The sequence below is a fragment of the Conger conger genome, chromosome 16 (assembly GCF_963514075.1).
Source record: "Conger conger chromosome 16, fConCon1.1, whole genome shotgun sequence".
Lineage (NCBI taxonomy): Eukaryota > Metazoa > Chordata > Actinopteri > Anguilliformes > Congridae > Conger > Conger conger.
Window position 1 is genome coordinate 11,915,681 of NC_083775.1, and position 26,498 is coordinate 11,942,178.

The 26,498-nt window shown below is 47.3% G+C and overlaps 1 protein-coding gene across 3 annotated transcripts; it reads left to right on the forward strand.

The window, feature by feature from the left end:
- The first annotated feature begins 138 nt into the window (after positions 1-138).
- On the forward strand, positions 139-25,833 carry LOC133114481 (sterile alpha motif domain-containing protein 14-like). Of its 3 annotated transcripts, XM_061223936.1 has the most exons (11): positions 139-264; positions 4,193-4,250; positions 12,685-12,842; positions 14,511-14,829; positions 15,436-15,535; positions 15,628-15,696; positions 16,068-16,227; positions 20,374-20,487; positions 21,365-21,520; positions 24,682-24,868; positions 25,267-25,833. In XM_061223936.1, exons 2-10 carry the CDS (start codon positions 4,211-4,213, stop codon positions 24,835-24,837), a joined length of 1,272 nt encoding a protein of 423 aa, XP_061079920.1. In that variant the 5' UTR covers positions 139-264; positions 4,193-4,210; the 3' UTR covers positions 24,838-24,868; positions 25,267-25,833. The 3 variants fall into 3 exon arrangements, with proteins under 3 accessions (XP_061079920.1, XP_061079919.1, XP_061079921.1); XM_061223935.1 differs by having other exon boundaries at positions 24,682-25,833; XM_061223937.1 differs by lacking the exons at positions 139-264; positions 4,193-4,250 and adding an exon at positions 8,993-9,126 and having other exon boundaries at positions 24,682-25,833.
- Positions 25,834-26,498: the final 665 nt, after the last annotated feature.

A 26,498-nucleotide genomic window follows, 5' to 3' on the forward strand; every position in this document is an offset into this window, starting at 1 on the left:
CATCTCCCTCCCTCCCTCCCTCCCTCCCTGCCTCTCTCTTCCTCTCCCCCTCCCTCCCTCTCCCTCTCCCTCTCTCTCTCCCGCCTGTCCTTGGGTGAGCTCTGTGGCAGAGCTGTTTTGCTGTAGACGGAGGTGGGAGTCTCCTTCCCGGTGGATATAGTGAGATTTAAACCAACGGCCCCCTGTGCGTCGGTGGCACCCCTGGACCGCCATGTCACCTCGCCGTGTCATCTGACTGCTCCCGCTGCACGACCCGCTTCTGAGGTGAGTTCCTCCGCTCCGCCACCCCCCCCCCCAATCACACTGTGTTTGTTTTGCTGCTCTCGCTTCCTCCTCTGCCCCCTCCCTCTTCAGTCTCTCTCTCTCTCTCCCTCTCTCTTCCCTCACTCTCTCTCTCTCTCTCTCCCGATTCCATCCTCTGATGTAGCTGCTTTCCCCTTTCAGATCCACCGCTACATTACGCCAGAGAGATCTGTCCGCTTTTGGAGCTGTTGCAGCTTTTTAAACAGAAATCTCGGTAGACCCCATCTGTACCCTGTAAAAGGCAGTGCAGACCGCTATGGTGTGAGTGCTGCTGTAGGATCCCCCTCCCTCATTGAAAAGAAGTTAGGAGGGGAACGGGGCTGGGGGCTGGCTGCAGGCTCTGTGCCCCGTGAGAGAGCCTTTTTCCTGCCTGGTTTGTTTTGCTTCATGATCGCAGCCGGTCACACATCTCACACACACACGTATACACACGCGCGCACGCAAATGCACACAAACACGCACACACGCTGCCCAGAACGTAGCCAGTGCAGGGTTATTTTCAGTTATTTTAGTTAACGCTAAATTCGTGTTTAAAAACAATTTTCCGGCTTTCTTCTATATTTTCTTCCCTACCTTTGTATCTTTCATTCTGCCTACGCTCGTGTCTGGCCCCTTGCTCCCATCACACGCCCTGCCTGTGACACCCACCACCCCCACCGTTTTTGAGGATGAGGAGTGAAAGGCTTTGTCAGACGCACAGCCTTCTGGGAGGTTAGGCGGCGGCGCGCCCATACCATACACACGGAGTCCGCGGCCCGTAGGCAGATGCTACACATTGCCTGGGTGATGGCTGCTTTACTGCCCCAATAATTCACCCCCACGAACATGCCTATATCTTATCGATGCTAAACCCCCCCCAGGCCCGTCCCAAAGGGCCCACTGCCCAGGACCTTGACGAGGAGCCCAAACTCATTACAGAGGAGGGGAGGAGCAGGGAGCCCTTTCATTATGTCATGAGCGAGGAGGGGTCATCTTTTGGTATAATATGTGTCTTCACCCTCTGCTTACAGTGTGTATTTGGCCGTTTGTATCAGTCCTACTAAACAATGTGCAATGCCTGTTTTTCTTCCCTAGAGCACTCTTTTATTAAGTTCTATAAATCTTTTGTCAACGTGCTTGTACAGTGGCTGTTTTGGAACCCAATGCCACCAAAGCAAATAACTGCCGTCAAGGGCCTGGTGGGTGTTGGCATTGGCTGGCATCCGCAAACTGCAGGCTTTTCTGGATAAAGATATTGGTGAATGGATGCCATGTATATTATGAATATTATTTTCCCTCCATTCTCTAGCAAAGAGACGGTAGTAAAATAAATCACTGTGGTTAAAGTGCAGGCTTTCAGCTTTAATTTGAGGGTTTTTTACATCCATACTGGGTGAACCGTGTAGGAATGATGGCCATTTTTATACACAGTCCCCCAAATTGTAGGGGACCAAAATGACAATTGGCTGCTCAAATGTTTCTTGGACAGGTGTATTATGTTTCAGTGTTAGTTCATGCATAAGAGCTGGCAAAAGGTCTAGAGCTGACTCTAGGAGGATCTGCATTTAGAGTCTATTATTGTTGTCGCTCAACATGAGGACCAGTGACCTGTCTATCATTGTCATTAAACTGCAGAATAAGAATAAATCAATCATAGAAACATAGGCAAAGAATTTGGTTATAACTAATAACTTAAGAATTATTAAGAAGCAAGAACGCACTGGTGAGCTCAGCAATGGAAATGGCAAGCAACCTGGTAGACCACAGAAGACCAGAGTAGTGGATGACAGAAGAATCCTTGAAATGGTGAAGAAAAGTTTGTAGAAAAAAAAAGCACAGCTCATAATCCAAAGTAACCCCCTCATCTGTGAAACATGGTGGATGTAGTGTTATGGCTTGGGCATGTATGGCTGTCACTGGAACTGGCTCACTTGTGTTCATTGATGATGTCACGGCAGCAGCAAGATGAATACCAAAGTATACAGAAACATCTTGTCTGCTGAGATCTAGGCAAATGCCTCAAAACTGATTGGACGATTCTTCATCATGCAGCAATGATCCAAAACGAGCAACCAAGGAGTTTTTTCGGGCCAAAAAGTGAAATGTTCTTGACTGGCCAAGTCAAGCCCCCAAAACAAGCAGGAGCTGAAGAGGGCTGCAGTACAGGCCTGGAAGAGCATCACCAAGGAAAATACCCAGCATCTGGTGATGTCTAATGGTCATAGACTTCAGAAAGTTGTTGATTGCAAAGGATTTGCAAGAAAATACGTAATAGGATGACACTATATGATAATATGACACTATTTCAGTTTGTTTCAATTTGTCCAATTACTTTTGGTCCCCTGAAATTGGGGGGGGGGGCTATTATCATATTTGGTCCTCAAATCCAAATCCAGCCCTGGTTTTTTCTCCCATGAACAAGCCTTGCTGCTGATTGGCCTTCACACCTGACTGCCAGCATTTCTCCGCCCCCTAGAGTGCCAGATTTGATGACACAATCACATAGGCCCTGCAAGGAAGCCAGGCTGACCAATCAGCATCCAGGCTCAGAACTATCTATTATAAAATAGATTATAGAGGCTACGCAGTTCTGTAGAAGTCACCAAACAGATGGTAAGAAGCACATCCAGATGCTTACCTTACTGTGCCTGAGAGCCAATGGTGTAGAACTATGTAAATGACAGAAATTATGGAGGGGATAATATATTTAGGATACGGCAGCTACTGGCTGGTAAGGTTTAACTATAGCCAGCCAGCTCTATGAAGGTGAGAATATCTATGTAAAGACTCTGAATGCTTTTGGATACAGCACTGAAAGGCTATGCAGAGGGGTCCTTTAGAAGGTGCAGTGATGTCTTCTCCCACTCCTGGTCAACTCCACGACCCCCTGATACACGGAACTCGGCGACTCCATAGGAACCAAATGAACAAAAGCATAAAAAGAGAAAACCTTTAAATTATTAAGCCTTTAAAGTATTCCGATGGAGTCACCGAGGGCTTGTCGTTTATATTTGGGGTGTGGATTCAGAGGATCAGTCTGGAGACGATGCCAGTGGGAACCCTTGGTTTTGGTGTACACTGCTTGATAGATTTGTGAGTTTATGAATCCAGTAAAGAGACTGCTACCCTTAATCTACGGGATTTGCTGTTTCAGGGACACAGAGAATAACAAAGCTGTTCAGATTTACATGACTGAATGACTGATTTTTGGAAGCGAATATATTTCAGCTTGTGCTATATTCAAAATGAGTGTAGTTTGCAAATGGAAATTGGGAGCGTTGGAGCAATGGATGCGAGGTCAGTTAAGGGAAAATATGAGAAAAAAAAAAAGTGAGAGCCTATCAGCAGCCTCGGCTCATTATCCATGAGCCAGGCCCCTGTTTCAGTGAGCTATTTTCTGATTGGCCACAGCGGTGTTATCATTATGAGGCCATAGCCATAGACCCAGAGTCATCCTCTGTAGCATTCTGTTGAACAAACGATCTATGTCAGGAACAGAGGGAGCACAGCTTTCCAACACTGGAGAGGTGTTAGCAGAGCAGATCCAGTTTGAGTTACTAATTGACTGAATGTAGACAGCTGTGGCTTTTATTTCCAGCTGAGAGTTCCACATCCTCTGCTGTGTGGCCAGATTTTGTTTTGCGACAGCTTGCTTTTTTATTTACTTTACAAGCTAACCATAACTGGCTGGATATTTTTAGTAAAGCAATTCAGTCTGAATACCGTGCCAAGGGGTAGCATATCAATGAACCACCTGGGTGTACTGGGCCCCAATTTTGAACCACTATATCACCACAAGCGTCTCAGCAGCTCTACGTCTCTCACACACACTTTCTCATTCTCTCAATCACTCTTCCTCTCTCACATACACATTTTGACTCTCTCGCTCACTCTTTCTCTCTGTCTGCAGCTCAGCGTCCCCAGAGCCATGTCCACCTCACTGCCCGAGGACACGGACAACGTGTTCGGTGAGTATCTTCAGATCCCGCCTCACCCTACCTGGCCCCTCACCCCACAGACCGCCTGGACCTGCCCCCAACCTGGCCCCACCCTACAGGGCCCACCTGGCCCCACACCCAACAGACCGCTTGGACCTGCCCCCTACCTGGCCCCTACAGAGCCCACCTGGCCCCACAGACCGCCTGGCCTTGCCCCCTACCTGGCCCCGCCCTACAGGGCCCACCTGGCCCCACACCCCACAGACCGCTTGGACCTGCCCCCTACACAGCCCACCTGGCCCCACAGACCGCCTGGCCTTGCCCCCTACCTGGCCCCACCCTACAGGGCCCACCTGGCCCTGCCCTCTACTTGGCCCCACCCTACAGGGCCCACCTGGCCTTGCCCCCTACCTGGCCCCACCCTACAGGGCCCACCTGGCCCCACACCCCACAGACCGCTTGGACCTGCCCCCTACACAGCCCACCTGGCCCCACAGACCGCCTGGCCCTGCCTGCTTTAGTCTAATGTTGTGGGGGTGGCAGTGTACTGTATTCATAAGCTGGATAGCACAGCCCTCCAGCAGGACCGCCCAGTCTAGGTGAGAGCTCAAGGGGGAAAAGACATGCGTGTTCCCCTCAGCTCACAGTCAGGTCAGGAGACTATATCCTGGGGCAGAGTAAGGGTCGTGTCCCAGGCATGAAGACATGTCGCTCTGAAATGCACCTTGGAGCATCTTGCCCAAATAAGACATCCTGCTGGAACGCGGAAAAAAATCACCATTAGTGTGGACTCAGCCCTTTGAGCCCGGCAAACGGCAGGTCGAATTCCCCGATGCGCTGACTTGCCGGATTTGGCTCTGGGACCCACTGGCAGACTCCCGCTGCCCCCTACATCACATTCCGCCCACCCCCCCACCCCCCCACCCAACCACACCCCCCCCACCCAGCGGCAGCCACCCATTGGCTGTTGCATCCCATCCGGCTGATCCGAAGAAACTCACACAAACCGCTGACGCACCGTGGTCTTGTTTATGCACTTGGCACGCATCAAACCGCCACCCCGCCAGTCATATAGAAGCAGCTTGTGCACTCTTGTGAGCACGGTGAATATGGAAAGGATAGAGCTGAGAAAGCTGCCAATCTGCTCAGTAAACAGCTCTGTGAAAACTGCTATTTGTGTACAGATATGAGCCTGAGTCTGACTGGTGTCAGGGCAGAAACTAGCACACAGCAAGACACCAAACATAGCAAAAACATGCAGTTCCGAAAGTATAAATCTCAAGCTTTTTATTCGGTAAACGAATAGGTCCATCCATAATTTCACTGTCCAAAGCAGACAGAGCTTACATGCATTTTGATGTGTGATTTTATCCATGTCTTCACTGACTTTCTCTGTACAGTATTAATATCGTCTCTGGTGTTGCTTATAGTTGTGGGTAGTCGTGATAAAAGCAGCCATATTAAGCCACGTCAGCATTAAAATCAATCCTGTGACAATGTGAAAGTCAGACCGAATCGGTGCGAGGTGGTGACTGATGTGAGTTTCTGTTGACCACCTGAGGGGAGAGGCAACATGCAGCGCTGGCTGAGCGGAATCAGTAGGATCCGGACGTTCGATCGATTCGCAGAGCAATCGATCGAACGCATTCCCGCGCAACAAAGACATCACTCAGCACCTGGCCTTCAGCACGCCCGTGGCCACAGGCTGCTGAGGATGAGGGATCACTCAAAGGGAGCATCTACAACCGGATCTTGTGCGAATGTTTTCCTCCCTTTTCCTCCATTTCTGACTGCCATCTGCAGGTCTCTACGTCTGTGCGCTCTCAGTGTTGAGTGCTGCTGCACTCAAGCCGGTAGGTTGTGGCCCCTCCGCTGGCTCTGTCAGAGAGGTGCCCCGATGGCTGCTGTGCAGAGGAGGCAAATCGATGGTGGACGCAGAGGGCAGATTTTCCTTTTCAGCGGGGCGCTGCTCTGTCCTAACCCTCCCCTGCCTGCCACTGCCCCAGTTTCAGGCAGGAAGATCATGTCCTGCTCACTGATTGGCTCCCTGCAGAAAGGGGTGGGGGGGCGATGACCTTTGACCTTAGCCACCGCTGTCACAAGTCCAGGTCAGCCGCGTTGTCTCAGGAAGCCTGACCGGAGCACCAGGTGGTTTGTCTCCTCACCTCCTCAGAACGCTCCTCCAGTAAATTGCTGGTATTTTATTTGGCCTTGTGCAGCTGCCTGTGTTTGCCGAGGGCAGGCACACTTATAGAGCACAGAACGGTTCTCACTGAATTAGTCTAACGTCGGCTTTCAAATCCACAGACAAGGCTATGCTGCTTTGGAAATTAATGTTTGTTTAGAATCCCCTGCCAAGACAAATTCTGGTCCCCCTAATTGAGTCTCCTGTGTGTTTAGACAGCCAAAACACTGAGCCTTTACTGTTATTACTGAGATTTACTCTGTGCAGTTTTATCCTAGAGAGGTGCCTGGTTTTCTGAATGAGCATCCTTTTGTCATTGCTCCTGTCGGTATGGGTGTGGGTGTGGGGATGGTGAAACAGGGTAAACGAGTGGGATTTGGTTCCGCATTTCTCCCATCTGAACACATGGAGGTCCCAACATCGCTAAGCCCAACTGGTTATTCTTAGCAGCAACCCGGAAAAACAAGGAAGGCAAGTGAGCCAAGCCATATTTACTTCAGAAGCCTGATCTCCCAGCATGCCTTCGGGTGTCACATGACTGCTGAAAGGTATGGCCATTTCTGGTTTCTTCTCAACCAGCAAGGATTTGAGAACGAGGTGTGTGGATTTGTTGGCCAATCAATGACTTGAATGAATTGCTATTGCTGAAACACCTCCCCAGGACTGGATTGGTTTCACGTGATTCATGTTCTGGATCATGTGACTGGATTACACCATACAATTGGTCTAGAAAGTGCAGGCAGCAGGCTTCCCATCATTCTCAGTGGTTACCTATTACTTCCCCTGGAGGTCAACAGGTAATAAATCACAATGGGAAAATGATTCCCATCTCATGGGAAAATTAGTTCTACCATAGCCATCTGAAAATTTGCATGGCAAAATTAGATCTATCATACCCATCTCACAATGTTCATAGGAAAATGAGTTAAATCATACCCATGGGAAAAGGAGTTAAATCATACCAATCTTGCAAAAGCCTCATGGGAAAATGAGTTAAATTTTACCCATCTCACAAGGCCTCATGGGAAAATGAGTTAAATTTTACCCATCTCACAAGGCCTCATGGGAAAATGAGTTCTAGCATATCAATCTTGCAAAGGCCTCATGGGAAAATGAGTTTCATCAAACCAGTCACATACGGCCTCATGGGAAAATGAGCTCCATCATACCTGTCTCACAAGGCCTCATGGGAAAATGAGTCCCATCATACCAGTCCCACAAGGCCTCATGGGAAAATGAGTCCCATCATACCAGTCCCACAAGGCCTCATGGGAAAATGAGTTAAATCATACCCATCTCACACAGCCTCATGGGAAAATGAGTTCCGTCCTACTCAACATAACATCTTTGCAATTGTTTTCTCTCAGCCGCATAAACATCAACAGACGGCTGGCCTGGCAGGGTGCTTTTGTGGAAGCAGGAGAGTACTCTGAAGCCACAAACAGAGTGGGGGGTGGTTTATGACTAACGGCCCTCGGGTGAGCTGGATTCTCTTAAATAGAGGCAGGGTGCCGGTGATTTGGCACTGCTGATCAGGGAACGGAGAGTGTATTTTCTCATGCCTGAGGGCAATCTGGCAAACGGACAAAGTGTTGATTGGCAGACCATCGGCACATAACCCCGTGAACAGAGAGTCAGAAGCGGCTAGCTGACATTTTCATGGGCAGCCCGAAGGCTCCGTAAGAAGACTGCTGTAATAAAATTTGCGAGGAAACGGGTCTGTTCTCACAAATAACGATGCTGATCCCGTCTCCCTCGGCAGAACCTGCGATTGCAATACTCTCGGCCCTCCACCTGCTCTCCATCTTTCAAAACGACAACAAAAATAGCGTCAAATTTTGCTTTCCCATTTCCCCCTCCACTGCCTCTGAGGGTTCTCCCCTCTTCAGTGCAGAAGAAGACTTGCTTGTTTCTGAAGACGTCCTGAAGAAAAATGTGCATAATTTAAGATGGAGCGAGGGCTATCACAACGCCAGCCGCATGCATGTTTCAACACCAGAATCCACCGCTATTTCACTTACCAGCAATGCTGACAGCGAGAAGCCCAGTTTGACTCTAATCCAGCCTGCTCCCCTTGCTCTTGCTCAGTCACCGAATAGCCCCCCCCCATGTGAAAGTTTTGCTGGCTTGGTTAAATAAAGCTGTAGTGGTATTTAGCGCCCTCGGACTGTGGGTTAGGTAAATGACTGGGACACACAAGGTTGGTGGTTCTAATCCCGGTGTAGCCACAATAAGATCCGCACAGCCGTTGGGCCCTTGAGCAAGGCCATTAACCCTGCATTGCTCCAGGGGAGGATTGTCTCCAGCTTAGTCTAATCAACTGTATGTCGCTCTGGATAAGAGCGTCTGCCAAATGCCAATAATGTAATGCAATGTAATGCGTGTAAGTGGAAGTCACTAGAGGGCAGGCCTCCCATCTGTCGGCGGGGCTGCCGTTTGCAGGCCAGCGCTCATTCCTGGCAACGGCGGTCCACTGCCGGGGGAGGACGGGAGACAGGCGCAGGGATAGGCCCGTTGGTGTGGCACAAACAGGCCCGCTTTGTCCCAGCCCCCTCCTCCGCCATCGCGCATTTGTTTACTCCAGCACTGGCAACTGGGCAGGATCCGCGCTTCAGGTCTCCTCGGGACACACGTAGATCTGTAATGCTCGACCGAAAGGTCCCAAATTTCCCTGGGTGCAGAGGATGGGCATCCATCTGTCTACAGAGCTAGCATCTGCAGGTGAGCACTCATTTCTGGCGATTTATGGCTTGATTTTGGCATTATTCAGGCTCAATTCCGGTGATTTACAGTATGTTTCATTTCTGGTTTGAATCTGGCTCAATTATGACTTATTTGAGGCTTGTTTCCTGTTATTTATGGCTTGATTCTGACTGGATTCCAGCTGAATTCCAGCTTGTTTCTGGCGATTTAGGGCTGGATTATGGCTTTGGTCTCGATTCTACCTTGGTCCTGGCTTGTTTTTGGCTAATTTGTGTCTGAATTATGGCTTGTTCCTGGTCATTTTTGGCTGGATTCTGCCTTGACTCTGCCTCGATTCTACCTCGATACTGCCTAGATTCTGCCTCAATTCTGGCTTGCTTCTGGTCAATTTGTGGCTAAATTCTACCTCAATTCTAGCTAATTTCAGCCTGGTTTCAGTTTCATTCTTGGCTTGCTCCTGGCTTGCTCCAGCTCCAGAGTGTGCGATTGCTTACTCATTCAGGGATCGAGCTGGCTCAGCCGAAACAGTCCCTCTTCATCACAGCAGGAAATATCAATTGCCCAATGCCCTGCAAAATGGTCCAATGCATACCATCCATGGGTGGATCCAGCTACTAGCAAGACCTTGAACTGCCATGCATTGGGAATGCTCTCCTGTCAATAATTCCCTCAGTCCGCTCACTAATCCCATGTCATTCCCATCAGGAGAGAAGTGACTCGGATTGTTCGGTGAATGAGTGCAGGAAAACAATTGGAACACCCCCTGGATGAATTAGATATGACCTCCTGTTGTACTTAGCCTCTTCCTTTATTGCTGGAGAATGCTGTGCTGTGTCACCAACCTGTCTGCACATTGTCCCCTCTTCATAAAACACTAGTAAACATGTACACATGTATACACACATACGCATACACACACACGCACATACACACTCACATAAGTGCACACATACACTAACATGCACGCACGCACACACACACACAAACACACACGCAAACAGACACACACTCACAGGCGCACGCGCATGCGCACACACACACACACACAAGGGTATTAGGAGAGGAATAGAGAACAATAGAGACAGCGGTGGAGGGAGCATTAAAGGACAATCCCCTTTGTCTGGGACGTCCCTGGGTCCATTTCGGGGGAGCAGGGGGTGGTGCAGTGTGGGGGTGCACTGGTGTTGATCCCTGTCATTTATCAGGCAGGTCACCAAGCCGAGGGTCCCCCGCAATATTAATTAGGGGCCCCTGTTAGACGCCCACGGGATGTGTGTAAATTAGGGAGACACTGCGTGTGCATAGTGTTCTGCAGTAATGCACCCTGCCTGCTTTCATCTCAGAAGGAATAGCGCCCTTAATGATGCACAGGGGGAGGTGGTCATTTGACTTTTCCCTGAACAACCAGCAACAAAGAAATCTTAACTAATCAAATCATGAATGCACCTGAGTACCCACAGGGCCTGTCCCGAATGGGACCTCTTCAGTGTATCTCCCCTTTCGGGACCCCCACAACTGTTATTCGTTGAGTCCGGCAAATTCTGATGAGTGAAATGGCCTGAATTAATCTGCACTCCTGAAGTATAATAAGCGTCTTACTGAAAGGCAGTGTGTACTCCAACTATTTCAAACAAGGTTTCCAACCACTTATAGTACTCCCAGATTGAAGCATCTTTCCCAAAAAGGAACCCTTGAGCGAGATTAGGGTTCCTCTATGGAGACATACAGGAGCCATTTGGAGGCCTTTACGGACAAGCTTGCTAAACACTCAAGACATTTGCCCTTGAGATAACCCATCATGAACTCGATCATCGTCATCCTGAGGAGGCTGTCACAGAATGGGAAAAAAAAATGGTTTTATGAAGGTAACAAAAGGGTTCTGATGGAGAAAAAAAAAACATGATGAGCAATCCGTTTAATCACCCGTGGGTAATATTGTTTTTTAAGTGCTTCAGCGCTTCCGAGTTTTGGCTGGCATCCTCCAGGTGTAGGATTTCAAATAATCACCCAGTTTGCCTCTGAAGTCTGCCGAGGTGGTTTCAGAAGATATTTTTAACAGAAAGCTTAGCAGTGAAACCGGGCTTCCAAGTTTTGCTCAGCTTGGTTCCAAAATCTTACGTGATTGCACCACTGAGATACACAGGCTGTTATCCCCTGACCTTGCAGTCTCACGGCTCGGTCCAGAGCGGTTATGGAGATACACAGCTGTACACAGAGCTTATCTCAGTATTGACAGGCTGCTGTGTCAGAGTCAGGCTATCTGTATAAAATGTCTCCTGGCCAGCGCTCTTACTGACAGAACTACGAACACACTGCAGAACAAAATCTTATCCCTGAGTGCTATAACCAGCAGTGAGGTGTAATGGTTTGGAAACGTAGCGAATGACCAAATGCAGCAACCGGTCACACTAACACAGGCAGACATATCCAGCCAATACCCAAGCCATATGAAGGATACAGCATGTACTCATGTAAGCAATCCAAGTCTGCACTGAGGATATGGAAATCAAATCCGTAGCCCCAAGCTCCCTTTACACTTCAGGACAGAGCTAATACAGTATGCAGAATTTGAGAGCAGAGAGCACTAAAAACATAGCCGCTGCCCAGTGCTAGAGTAACCAGCACCTAAATCCAGTGCTAACGCCGCTGGATTGAGCACTGACACTGAGCTCCCAGGGAGAAAGAGAAGGAGCATGAGAGAGAAAGGGAGATAGAGGGAGGGGGTGGGTAGAAAGGGAGATGAAGAGAAAGATAGAAATGGGGAGAGAAAAGGATGGCACGGAGAGAAAGACAGGGAGCAGCACAGTGGTCATACGGGCCCAATTAGCACATCTTCAGCCACACTGAGTGAGCCCAGGGCTGGAGTGTTACAGGCCCATCTCACTGCTTCCCTTGCATTACAAGATCACACATATTCCTCAATACACAAAGAGGGACTGCACTAAATTATTGGCTTTCCTACTAATTGGGAAAGGCAGATGGAATTTTATTCTGAGCTAAAATTGGCATCTCACCTGCAGCCTCCAGTCACAGCTCCCCCCTCCCCTCCCCCCCAGGAGCACGCAGAGATGAATTATTGAACGTCAGGGGGGCCCCAGATTGAGGTCAGAGGTTCAGATTCAGAGGGGGGGTGGGGGCTGCTGGCGTAACCTCTCAGCATCTCATTATGGGTTAAGAAAGGATCTGCTTGCCTTTTGTCAGGGGGGGAGGGGGGGTGTGTGCAACCAAGAATGTGAGGGTTCCCAATCTGCTGACCCTACCATCACAGTACAAGAGTGCTGCAGTTGTAGGGCATCAGATAATATTCATGAAATGTCAACAGTCTTGCAGTGCACTGGCTTTCATCTTGGAAAAATACATATTACGTGATGTATGTGAATTGAGAGGTTTGTATTGCAGGAGGTTTCATTAAGAAACCTATCATTCCAAGTTTGTATTCATAGCGTGTGTGTGAACGTATGTTAGCGCACGTGTGTCTACATTCCATCAATAACCGTGTCTCGACATGAAGCGCAGCAGGACAGACACAAAAGAAACGCCGACTCACCCTGCCTCTGCGATGCGATTGGTTATCAGACCTGAACGAGGCCGTTCCGGAGACGGAGCTCCTGGACAACAGCATACAGAAGGGGCGGGCCCAGCTGTCCGTCAAAACCCGGCGGCATCGGCCTTCTCGCTCGCGGCTGCGGGACAGCATCAGCTCCACCGAAGGGGACGAGAGTCTGGAGCGAAAGGTGGGAAAGGGACGTCGTCCCGCCACGTTGCGCAGGACACACAGGCATTGTATCGCTGTACTCGGGGTAGGTCAGGCCTGTAGCGTAGTGGTTGAGGTACATGACTTGGACCCGCCAGGTCGGTGGTTCGAATCCCGGTGTTGCCACAATAACATCCACACAGCCGTTGGGCCTCTGAGCAAGGCCCTTAACCCTGCATTGTTCCTGCTTAGTCTAATCAACTGTACGTCACTCTGGATAAGAGCGTCTGCCTAATGCCATTAATGTAATGTAATGGGATATAATCCAAGACATTCCAGATTTGGGTGGAATTGGAGATGGCAAATTTAATTAATAAGTAAATAAATAAGTAAGTAGCAGTCACATTACTTAATGCATGTTGGAGCTGTCAAAAAACCGAGATATCTCACTTGAACACGACCAGATTTCATTATTTCATCCTGCCAGCATCGCTCGAATTGAAAGTGATTTTCTTTGAAGCATTTAGATCAAGCAATTCCCCCTTTTCCATAATCATCCACACAGTTGAAGTGTAGCGTTTCTATTGTCACTTTTAGTTCAAACACACAATTTTGGTTTCGCCGTGGGCCATTGCACAGCAATCCAGAATTAATATTCTGAACATGTTAGCATGCATAAATTCACGCTAATGGAGACGATGTGGACATACTGCAGCAAATCAATGTCACCGGGATCACCACTGAACCCCGCTAAAAATTACATGTCAGAGCCTAATTAGCAAAATAATGGGAGAAATGTGAATTAATACAATACACCCAGTGACAAGAGTATGCCGATTCCCACAGAAGAATACATAATAACGGTGAAAAAGAAGGAAGTCACATAAAAGCAAACTATTCTGATATGAAAACACTGCCTGATCACAGAGACCGTCTGAGGTACTCAAAAGAGAAAAGGGCACACAAGCTAGAAAAACACACCACAGTACTGTAGAAAATATATTTAACCAAAATGAATGAATGACAACAATATGAATACTTTTCTTTTTTTTTTTCCAAGGGGGCACATTGGACACACGTGCCTGCTTGTTAGTTTTACTGTCAGACCAGCCTGAAAATTATCTCAGCACTTGGCAACAGCACTGCAGAGTATGCTCATTGGTTGGAAAGCAGTTATTCACCCCAATTACAGATATGCTTTTCCTCACTTCATTTGCAAATCAAATTTTGCAGTTGGACTCATCCATTTTGAATCCATTTAAAATGCAATAAACTGTCAAAGGCTAACGTGCAATTAACGTATTTATATCCAACTAATTTTCTGGAAAGACATAAAAGCCTCCACTAAATTCTTGTATTTATTTTCTGTGTGTGTGTGTGTCTATGTGCATGTGTATACATGCGTTTGCGTGTCTGTGTGCGTGCATGTGTACGTGTACGTGTGTGTGTGTCTGTGTGCATGTGTATACATGTGCTTGCATGTCTGTGTGTGCATGTGTACATGTGTACGTGTGTGTGTGTGTGTACATGTGTGTACATGTGTACATGTGTACGTGTGTGTGTGTGTGTGTGCACGTGTACGTGTGTGTGTGTGTGCCCATGTGTACGTGTGTGTGTGTGTGTGTGTGTGTGTGTACGTGTGTGTGTGTGTGCACATGTGTATGTGTGTACGTGTGTGTACATGTGTGTGTGTGTGTGTGTGTTAAAGTCGTTGGACAGCCCCATGCACTGTACCCGCTCCCCACTCCACTCTGCACTGCGCGGCTCCTCCCCCTCCCCGGATTCGCTGCTGCCCTCCTCCCCCGCCCCACGGCCCGCCTTCACCTTCGACACCTCGCTGGTCCGCCGCAACCTCGCCGAGGACGAGACTCCGCCCCCGGTGCCTCGGGGCCGCTACCGTCAGCTCACCAACACCTCCTCCCAGGAGCCTCTGGGCTTGTCCCCCACCAGCTCCCCCTCCAGGTCCTGCCCGAGCACCGACAGCTCGCCCATCTACATCCGCCGAGCACGCCGGCCCGAGAGCGAAGGTCAGAGCGACCGCTGTTTTACCTCTACACTTTAGTCACTTAGGAGACGCTTTTAACCCAAAGGGATTTACAAGCGCATACATTCCTCAACAAGTGAAAAGTATCAAATCCATAAATAGCCGTAAATTGAATCAAATCCATAGGTCTGGCTGAAAACCAGACTGAAGGCAAATAGCCTCTGAAATAAGCAGGAGCTGAAGAGGGCTGCAGTACAGGCCTGGCAGAGCATCACCAGGGAAGATAGCCGGCATCTGCCAGTGATCTGGGTCATTCAGGCACAGTCATTGATTTCCACATTTTAAAATATTGAATATGATGACTTGATTTCAGTCTGTGTTTATCTGTACAATTACTTTTGGCAACCTAAAATTGGGCTGTAATTCCTACACGGTATGGATGTAATTAAAGATGAAAGTCTGCACTTTAACCACAAAATGCTTGTTGCAGTACAACGCCCCAGGGCCAACTTCAAAGCTACAGTTACATTCTTCAATGTTTTATTTAAGCAAATAAGTGAATTACCGTGGGTGGGGTTGAGATTATGTCTGAACGTGTGTGGTGTGGGGGTGAGATTATGTCTGAACGTGTGTGGTGTGGGGGGGTCAGTTTTGGTAACAGATGACAGTCGGGACACCAGTCCGGCTGAGCCTGGGAGCCCCACGGTGATCTTCGATAAAAAGACCAAGAGGAGATTCATGGACCTGGGGTGAGCCTCTTACCCTCCCCAAAACAAAGTGCCACAGAATCGAGAATTCAGGGTTCAACGTGGATTGTAATTTGACTTTTGTTCCCCGGAAGGGTCACACTGCGGCGTTCCTATGGGAAAGTCAGGAAGGAGAAGACCAACCGATTCAGCATGGGAAGCCGGTGGGTCTCCACACGCACACATACACAAGTGGTACAATAATTTAGGAGGACATCTACTAATTGGGATGCACACATGCCCCATGGATGTTAGTGTGAAATAATGCTAGCATAGAGCCTAGAGAGTACATGCCCTGTGAAGATCAGTCCAGAACCAGAGTTGGATGAAATGTTTGGAGTAAATTCTTCAGTGTGTCTGCATTTGCATGTGTGAGTACATTTGCACACGTCACACTCTCACTCTCACTCTCACTCTCTCACTCTCACTCTCACTCTCACTCTCACTCTCACTCTCACTCTCTCTCTCTCTCTCACTCTCTCACTCTCTCACTCTCTCACTCACTCTATGCCCCCCCCCCCCCCCCTTCCCACAGGGAGCCCTCGGAGAGCCCGTGCCGGTCTTCGGGGTCGCCCTTCGTGCCTTTCTCCTGGTTTACAGACAGCGCCCGGGGCTCGGCCTCCTCCAACAGCACCCCCTCCTGCTCCCCCAGGATGGTGTCCCAGAGCGGCAGCCCCCGCAAGTCCAACTCCCAGGTACCGCCCCCCCCCCCCCCCCTTATATCTACCATCAAAGCTAACATTAGCTGGACAACACAAAGGACAGTTACAAATGTTGAGAACAACAGCCACCTCATGAAAGTTGTGGCTCTGTTTCCGCTGTAAAATAAAGTAAGCAAAGAGTGAGGGTTTTGAGTCCTCTCTGCTCATTCCTTTGGGAGTTTCCACATGGGTACGCCAGCTAATACTCCCCTGGGTCTGACAGTGAATGACTTTGCAGAATGAGTCAACAATAACCTTTCCAGCCATGGAAACCACATGTATATCTGTTTTTTTTTAATGCTCTGCCCCATATTGGGAAACAAATTCATAAGAAAGCAGAAGGCTTCAAACAGGGAACGTCCACACGTGTGTCATGCGTTTGCACATCCGTGTGAAAACACAAGCTTAAAATGGAAGCGACAGCGGTTTCCCAGCTGAGCGATTGTGTCCTCTTAGGACATGAATAACTCAAAGCAAAATGTCCGCTTCATAGCTCAGGCCTCAGGAACGACAGTAAGACGTAGAGGCATCGAGAGGCCATTTGTTCGGCACTTAGACATCAGGAGAAATGTCCGCGCCGCTCCTAAGTAACTGTTCAGCCGAGTGCCGAGGATTTGGGAAGCTGATGGGCTTTTCTGGTGCCTATCCCAGAGCGAGCTCAGCTACATCACTCCCAGGACTATAACAGTCCAAAAAAAGAAAAAGATTTTTAGTATATTTTATAGCTTCCAAAGCATCAGACAAGCTCAGTAACGCAATTACATTACTTTTCCCATTGCAAACGTAGCATTTGCATCAATCATCAAGCTTCAAGCCGTGGTGTTTATACGTGCCAGCAGCCAGGGCTGACTTTGTGTGTGACCTTTCAACTTCATCCACTTCACCCTCCAAAACCTGGTCATGGGCAATGGGGTTGTCTGGTTTTAATGAACAATGAGGTGCTCTGGTTATAGTTATTTTTAAATCATTTCGATGAATGAGGTCATTGCCAGTCAGCGTTTCATCTCGAATTTGCCTTTCTCAAAAAAGTTGTTGGCTATTGTTGATTATTGCTTTGCTCTGTATACTCAAGACTTCAAACAAAATGATCCCAAGGGGAGGTTGACTTCATGCATAAAATAAGCATAAAAATGAGTTGTTACCTACGCCACAATACAAAAAGACATTAAACACACCCTTCTCAATAGTGGACAGTACCTAGTTTTAAGTCTGAATCACTTCCAAGTCTCTGATGTATTGCACTGCAGTCAGTTGGTTTTAAAAAGTCTTCCGGGCCTGATGAGCTTGACCCATTTTTATTCAAATCCGCAGTGTGCCTCACTGTCCATCCCTCAAGCTGTATGAGGTACCAGCGATATGGCAGTAAGCTTTCTAAGCACCTTTACTGAAAGCTGGCGATACACCGGACATGAGCATCTAGAGATCACGGCCTCTGTTTTACCTGAAATACTGTCTTCAGTCGCGTGTCAGTTGTCACACTTTGGCTCTTGCCATGTTTTAAATGGCATGCAGTACGACACGCAAAAAGCCCTGAGACTGAACCCGTTTACCGCAGCGATCATCAAATTCAGCCATGTTTTTCTTTTCTCCCGGGTAAGTGGTGCCACTGATTGGCCAGACTGTCTTGGCACAACTGACTCACAAGTAAAGGGAGGGTTGGAAAACCAGCGGTTCTCAGCCTTCCAGAACTGTGTTTACAGTATCCCTGCTTAACAGTAATCAAAACGATCTGGCCCTGATGCCTATTTTTCATTTTTCCTGATGGTTTTTTTTTTTTAATGTTTTTTTTAAGCTTTTAGCAAACTACTCTGTTCCATGTTATTCCAGCCCATCGTGCAGCTGAAAGTGCTCTTCTGGCAGCTTGTGTTAAAGGGCCTATGTGAAATGGTCAGGATTGTCCAGGACTGCTGGCCTTGGTTTTCATATTACAGCAGCGTCATTAGCCTGCAGGGGAGCACAGCCAGCGACCCACAGACCTGCTTCACCATGCGCTGGCCCCTTACCGCGGCAACCTCGCAGCCACCTGCAACTGTACTCTGTGATGTCACGCAGATTTGAAAAACAGCCATGTCAATAGCTTTTCAGAGGATTTCCAGATGTAAGATCTTTAGCTTCTTCAGCCGTGTATGCCTCCTGATGACCCAGACTTACAGATTATCCCCCGTTGTCCTTATCAGACCGACAAATCTCAACTCCTTTGCATGGCTACATACACATTCCTATCAGTTCTGCCAACTTTCAAATTCGGAATTGCTCAATTGACACTGACGATGGTTGGTTTAATTTTAAATAAATGTCATTTATGAAGTACAAACCAAATGTCACTGCGACGGTATCAACCAGCCTTATCCCGAAAAAAAGATTGGCCCTTTTATCTCAGAAAACAGAGAGGAAATGCCACGCATAGATCCTGTTGGACGATTAAAACCGCGTTTGGCATTTCGCCCATTACACGGTTTTACTCCGACTCTGGTCTCGTTCGCTCTGTGCAGCCCACACCGGTTCAGTACCCATGAAGTCATGCAGTACGCTGCCAATCAAAAAGCCTCAAAGCTCCCAGTGCAAAAATCAGGGCCGCAATTTCTCATCAGCGAGGCTTTCGATCTCTGTCCGCATTCCAACTGTACCATGATCGGGAAACACGGCGGTTAAATGCCTCCGGGCTGCTTGCTTTACGGTAATGGCTTTCTAATAGGTTGCAGGTTCGCAGGAAAGCCAAGACTTCTGCTGAAATACGACAGCTGAAATGCACGGTGCGTCACGGTTACTGGCTCAAGTCCCTGAAAGCACTGGATAAGGGGAAACACTGCAGTAATGTTGGGTTAGCTTGGGAGCGGTCTCAGCAAATCACTGACCCGAGACTGACAGCCACACAACTTTCCCCCCATCATTTCCCCACAAGCTGCCACATTACAGGAAGGCAACATACAGCACTTCAGTGTAGCTGGTTAAGCTTCAGCAGGTCTGTAGGTCATTTTTGGCCAACCCTCAACCCTAACTCCTAAAAGTCTGTAGGTCATTTTTGGCCAACCCTCAAGCCAAACTCTGTTCAAAGTATGTCCTGTTTTTGCCAACCCTAAACCCTATCTTACATAAATTATTGTTCAGTGACATGCCTGTTCATGATTATGTGTATATGTATCTGTAATGCGTATATGTAACAAGTGTTGACCTACTGATATAACTTAAGCTCCAAGTTGCATTCAACAAACACAATACGACTTGCCATTTTTTCTAAATCCACATGCAGACTCGATAGAAATTGCGTTAAGAGCCGCGGTGGCGCAACAGGCTAAGACGCAGTGGACTTGCGGTTGCAGTTTGCTGCAGTTGCACACCGGGGACCGGGGTTCGATTCTCGGTCCTGCCAAAAAGCCAAGTTTGGCCGGCTCACGTGGGGCAGCAATAATCGGCTCGCTGCTCCAGAGGGAGGGACTTGGCAGGGTTAGTAGATCGCCGCACAATAAGCACCTCGGGCACCTCGGAATCACGGCAACAGGCATGAGACGAGACGTGTCGTTCTCCTTCGGGCCGCCGAGGGACAGGGTATGGGCGGTGCATCTATGTTCAATACTAGGTAGCTGAAATCAGCTACCCAAATCCTGGTGAATCAGACGAGGTACAATTGGCTACCAAATAAAAAATAAAAAAAATAAAAAAACATTAACATTGACATCTGAGGCCCCTTCTTCTGAGGAGGTGGACAGGCCCACTGGCCATAGTGGGAGGGGGGGGGATGGACCATGGATCACACACAATTCTCCTTGAGAATACTATGTTCTGGACATGCCTCTCATTATTGTATAGTACTAGTGTATGCATGTCTATGTGTGATTGTGTGTATATGTGTATGTATATGTATGTACATGAGTGTATGTATAAGTATATATACATGTATGTAAACGTTTGTGTATATATGAATATAAGTTTTATTTTTATTTTTTTTCAATGTTAAGTGTTGTGTCTAATTGCGTTTACATTGTATTACTGTCGCTGAGGACCCCCTTGAAAACGAGATGCTCCACCTCAAGGGGTTATTCCTCATAATTATTCACGATTAACATCTCCGTGAGGACAGAGAGGCGTCTCTCCTCCTGCTCTCCTGACTCCTCTCCCGCTCTTTTTCTCCCCTCCCTGAAGGAGTCCACCCTCAGCGAGGAGTTCTCCCCGCGGAGCCCCCGCCCGTCCGGCGGGTCAGCGGCCGAGTCGCGCTCCTCGCACCCGTACCAGACGCTGTCGCAGTCCTCCGACGAGGTGAGGCGCCGCTGGGAACGGGAGTGTTTCCGCGGCCGGCCGCCAGCCCCGCTCGGCTCGTTTAAAGGCGAGGCAGGCTTGTCAGACGGCCGCGCGAGGATCGGGAAATCGGTTATTTCCTGGTGAACTTCCTCTCTCCCGGCTGCCTTGTCTTCCTCGCCGGCTGCGGTATAAGAGGCTGGAGGTTTCTCCGAGGTTCCTTTTCACACCTTGGCGTACGCGCACCCCCAGCCTCTCCTCTCTGCTCATTATGACCTAGAAATCGGCTCCATTTACAGTTGTGGCCACCTCGTACGTCACCTGGGATAAATTTTACATCACTACGTACCGCGACTCACTCACTGCCAGGCCCCTGCTGGCTACCACAGGTGAATCATGGGAGGTTTTTTACAATCCACCAGGCACGGATTGGTAAGGAGGGTTCACTACTGCCTGGGCACAGACAGGGGGGGGAAAACATGCACATTTAAGAGAAAATATTTTAGGTCAAATTAACTATAGCCTGGGTGTGTTTTGTTTTGTTTGTTTCTGCGTGTTTGTGCCCCTGCGTTTGGTCACGGTAACTGCGTGCTTGTATGAACAGCCCCTGCGTTTGGTCACGGTAACTGCGTGCTTGTATGAACAGCCCCTGTGTTTGGTCACGGTAACTGTGTGTTTGTGTGTGCAGTCCCTGCGTTTGGTCATGGTAACTGAGTGTTTGTGTGTGCAGTCCCTGCGTTTGGTCACGGTAACTGTGTGTTTGTGTGTGCAGTCCCTGCGTTTGGTCATGGTAACTGAGTGTTTGTGTGTGCAGTCCCTGCGTTTGGTCATGGTAACTGTGTGTTTGTGTGTGCAGCCCCTGCGTTTGGTCATGGTAACTGTGTGTTTGTGTGTGCAGCCTCTGGATGAGCCCCTGTGCTTGGTGTCGGCCTGGAGCACCCAGCAGGTGTGCCAGTGGCTGAAGGGCCTCAACATGGAGCAGTATATCCCAGAATTCACTGCCAGAGACATCGACGGAGAACACCTACTGCAGATGGACGGGACCAAGCTTAAGGTGCTGTAGCCTGTCCACTAACAGTTATGACACGTTGTGTGTTCAGAGATGCACTTCTGCATACCACTGTTGTAATGTGTTGTTATTTGCATTACTGTCAACTTCCTGTCAGCTTTGACCAGTCCGGCCATTCTCCTCTGACATCTCTCATTAACAAGGCATTTCTGTCTGCAAAACGGCTTTCTTTCTTTGCAAACTCTAGAGACTAGTGCACGTGAAAATCCCAGGAGATCAGCAGTTTCTGAGATACTCAAACCATCCTGTTTGCCACTAACAATCATTCAACAATCAAAGTCACTTAGATCACATGATGTGAACATTATCTGAAGCTTCTGACCCGTGTCTACATGATTGTATGCACTGCAGTGCTGCCACACAATTGGCTTATTAGATAGTCGCATTAACAAGTAGGTGTAATAAAGGGAAAATGTTCCTAATAAAGTGCTCGGTGAGTGCAGTTAAGACGACGTCACAGACAGTTGTTCTCACTCATTGGCCTGGGTCTTTGGGCCTCACTGAATACTCAATATAGGGAGACAGGGATACTCAATCTTACCCAGAAAGGCCCGATGTGGGTGCAAGCAGTTGTTCCAACCAAGCAGTTACACACTGGATTCTACTAATCAAAGTGCTTAGCAAAGACTCTAGTGGTTGTTTCGTGGAATCAGGTGTGTAACTGCTGGGTTGGGAGAAAAGCCTGCACAAACACACACACACACGGCCCTTTCTGGGTAGAGTATCCCTGCCGTACGACGTGTTTAGTGCTTCAGAAGGCCACACAGGGAGGAGGATTGACATTGGCTACAATCCTCCTTCTTCTCTGGGTATCAAATTCAGCACTGCAGCTGCAGAAAAAAAGCTTAAAGGTACAATAGGTAAGATTTCTGCGTTAAAATATTATTACAAAACCATTGTAAATCCCTTCCCGTCATTGAATAAAAAAGGTTCACTGACATGTTGACTCACCTTCTGTCTGTGTTTATAGTCCTTAAATTTGGATTTCAAAATATACAGTCGACGGACTGCACCAAAATATTGCATAGCTGTACAATAATTCAAGCTCATTGGTTTAAAATGGGTTCTAATAGCCACGGCCAATGGCGTGGGGGGGGGTTTCAATGTCAACACGTTCACAGAGAAGGGGGTGGATAAACAGTGTTGTGGTTTGAATGTGTTGTTGCTGCAATTCCTCTCTTGACCATTAGAAGTCCAAAATTACCTATTGTACCTTTAAGTGCAGCCTAGTTTTACCCGGGTGGGTCCTAGTATTGACCCAACTATGACTATCACATCTTCTCAGCTGTAAATTGAATATTGATCTGGATTTTGCATCAAATTTAAAGTTGCACATTACAAATTAGCTTAATTGCTTCAATGCTTAATTAGTAGTCTAGCCAACCTTATTATTTACGTCAGTTGGCAGAAGAACCAGACCATAGAGGGATACAGCTGGACCGACCTGATAAAGCGTGAGGAAACGCATACAGCCAAAGCCTAACCTGAGAGATGGGCCTGAGAAGCTTGATTCTTCTGATATACGATTGTTTACTGTCATCTGCTGGACAGGAGGGGAAAATAAATGAACAAAAGCTTTATATTCTTATTATGAGGCATAAAATATTGGTGTTTTCAAAAGTATATTTTTGAAGATTGATTATTAAATTGAATGTAATATAATGTAATGTAATTTTATATAATTTAAAACTCTCTAGTTAGGCCTAGGTTATTTTAGGGAATCACAATGCTGGACTTGTTAAAATGGAATTATTCACCTGCTTGCAAGGGCAGAAATACAGAAAAACTGAGGTGTTGCAGCTCTGGTATAAGTCAATTTGTGAGACAGTTTAAGAACTAGGTGGCTAATAATACATTTTACACTCAGTGAGAACTTTATTAGGATTTTATTAGACCTATTTTTTAGATTCATAAATATTCTGCCTATCCACTTAGAAGTTTGATACATTGTTGTTGTGTTCAGGGATGCTCTTCTGCATACCACTGTTGCAATGTGTAGTTATTTGCGCTACTGCCACCTGTCAACTGTCAGCTTCGACCAGTCTGGCCCTTATACTATGACCTCTCTCATTAACAACGTGTTTCTTGCCCACAGAACTGTTGCTCACTGGATGTTTTTTTTTTTTCTTCTCGCACCATTCTTGGCAAACTCTAGAAAATTCTAGGAGAACAGCAGTTTCTGAGATACTAAAACCACCCTGTCGCTTCACATGCATTGTTCTTGTGAGTTAGCTAACATTAGCTAGCATTACAGGTACGCGTTTGTGTCAGCTTTAAGATAACTCACCAAGACATCTGTCCAATTCTCCACAAGTCACGTTCTCCTCGGGCCATAGCTCGCACCGATCCCCGTGATATTTTCTTCGCCTCTTCTTCCCCAATCAACGTCTAACAGGTTCAAAACTGTAAGGCTGTTAACTTAACATTAGTCCTTTATTCATTCAGTCTAGTATTCATTGTTCATTATTGACTGTAGGCGTAATACTCAACGTCTAATAGTTCCTCAGAAGTCGAGTGTGGGATTCATCTTCAAATGAGCGGTTGCGAACTGGGGGAACAGTTTATGGCTAGGCCTTCGTTTACATGTTGGCTTGTGTAATCATGAATGTGGAAAAACGATATCGCTTGTTACACTTAAAAACGAACCAAGAAACCGCAACTGACATTTTATTCCCAAGCAACTCTGGAAAAACAAGCCTAAGGTCGCGTATTATGTGCAGACCTGGCAAAGCAGCCATCCCATACGCTGCATCATTTCCGGGTTATGACCTTGCAAAAACGACTACAGCTGTTATAATTATAATCGTAGATTCCCAATACTTGTTCGTTAAAATTAAATTGTAATATTATTATTTATTTATTTATTTATTTATTTAAATGATAATAATAATTGTAATTCGTGTTGTTGTTATTATTATTATTATTATTATTATTATTATTATTATTATTATTATTATTATTATATAGCACCTTTCCACGGGCCGCGTTAAAAAGGTTAAAAATATCGGTATGTACAGAAAGCAAAACAGATATATAGAACCGTAAAGCAGTAGAGAGTACAGAGGAAAGTATGAAAACAAAGCATACAAAGAAACGTACTTTGATAACATTCTGGCCCGTTTGTCTCTCTCTGCGCGTGTCTGTAGGGTCTTGGCGTAAGCAGCTCGACGGACCGCAGTGCGCTGAAGCGCAGACTGAAGGAAATGCACGCTGCGGCGGAGAAGGAGCGCAAGGCCCTGGACAAGCTCGAGAAACAGAAGGAGAAACAGCGCAAGAAGGACCAAGAGCAGCACAGGAGCTAGGAGGCCACAAGATGGCGCCACAGTCCCTCTAGTGCGGTCTTTTTTTTTTATCAGTCTCGGACACACACACACTCATACTGTACACATGCACAAATCTACATGCACACACACACTCATACTGTATACATGCACTAATCTACACACACACAAACACACTGATGCTCTACACATGTGCAAATGCACATGCACATACTCACACACTCATACTGTACGCATGCACAAATGTACATTCAAGTACTCACACACAAATAAATTCTCACTCATTGATAAACACACACTCATAATGTGTGCATGCAAATGTAAATGCAAGCACGCACACATATACGCAAACATGCTCCAACACAAGGAAACAGGCATTCAGACAGAGACACTGATTCATATGGCTGAAATAACACCCCCCCCCCCTCTCATTTCTCATTCATATTTCAGAAGCACAATGCAGTGAAAGAACATCCAGTGAATATCCAGATACTTCACCATTTTATTTCCTCCATTCTTTTCATGTCGTGCTGGTTGCAAGCATGAAGAGTTTCCGATCCTGATGAACAATACTAAAGGGGAAATAATTACTTTCATTTGAGTTAATACTGACTTATAATGACTTAAAATGGCTTAGTAATGACTTGTCTTCTGAATGAGGAGAGCCCCCTTCCGGGGGTAACAGGTCAGAGGTCAGTTTGTACGCAGGGGCAAGGACTTGAGAATTTTTGGAATGGAGTGGTGCCATCAGCTATCCAATCCCGTATCCTGGAATCTAAAACGTGATTTGTTGAGGCGACGGACAGACTGACACCCTTGTGTGCTTATCAGCGGATCATTTAACCAAAGGTTAATCCCACGCCCTATTATTTTTGTGCTGAAACTGGTCCTGTATCACAGCTTGAAGGCATTGGATATCTGAGTCGTTGTAGCAAAAGGCTTGGATTATCCCCCCCCTCCCCACCTCAAAATAAAGTTTACAGGACTGTCAGAAGTCCCAAACCTGTTTTGTTGTTACTCCTGTTGTACGGTTGTCTTACATTTTTTGCTGTCATTTTGTCCAACAACAACAAAAGAAATGCATTAGATAGTGTAGCTCTTGACACAGGAACAAGCTGAACACAGAACACATGCAAGTTTCCCTCAGCCTCTTTATTGTCCTGAACACAGACACGCCTTTTCTTTTCCACCACGTGTATCAGATATCAGCGAAGGGCGACCCAGATTGGCGACTTGAGTTCACATTGTCTGTGCTGTGGTTTTCTCTTGTCTAATGAGACCAGTTTGACCTGCCATCTTTAGGGGGATGCACAGCACGTTTTTTTGTTTTCACGAGAGACATGTGAATAACCTTTGCTGAGACAGTAAAAACACTCTCAGTGAAACACTCTTCCTGGGTGTCTTTTCAATTTCATTTTCGCATGCAATAGTGAAAAGGGTGCATTACATTACATTATTGGCATTTGGCAGACGCTCTTATCCAGAGTGACGTACAGTTGATTAGACTAAGCAGGAGACAATCCTCACCTGGAGCAATGCAGGGTTAAGGGCCTTGCTAAAGGGTCCAACAGCTGTGTGGATCTTATTGTGGCTACACTGGGGATCGAACCACCGACCTTGTGTGTCCCAGTCATATATCTTAACCACTGTGCTACAGGCCCCCAGTAATAAAGTAAAAGTGT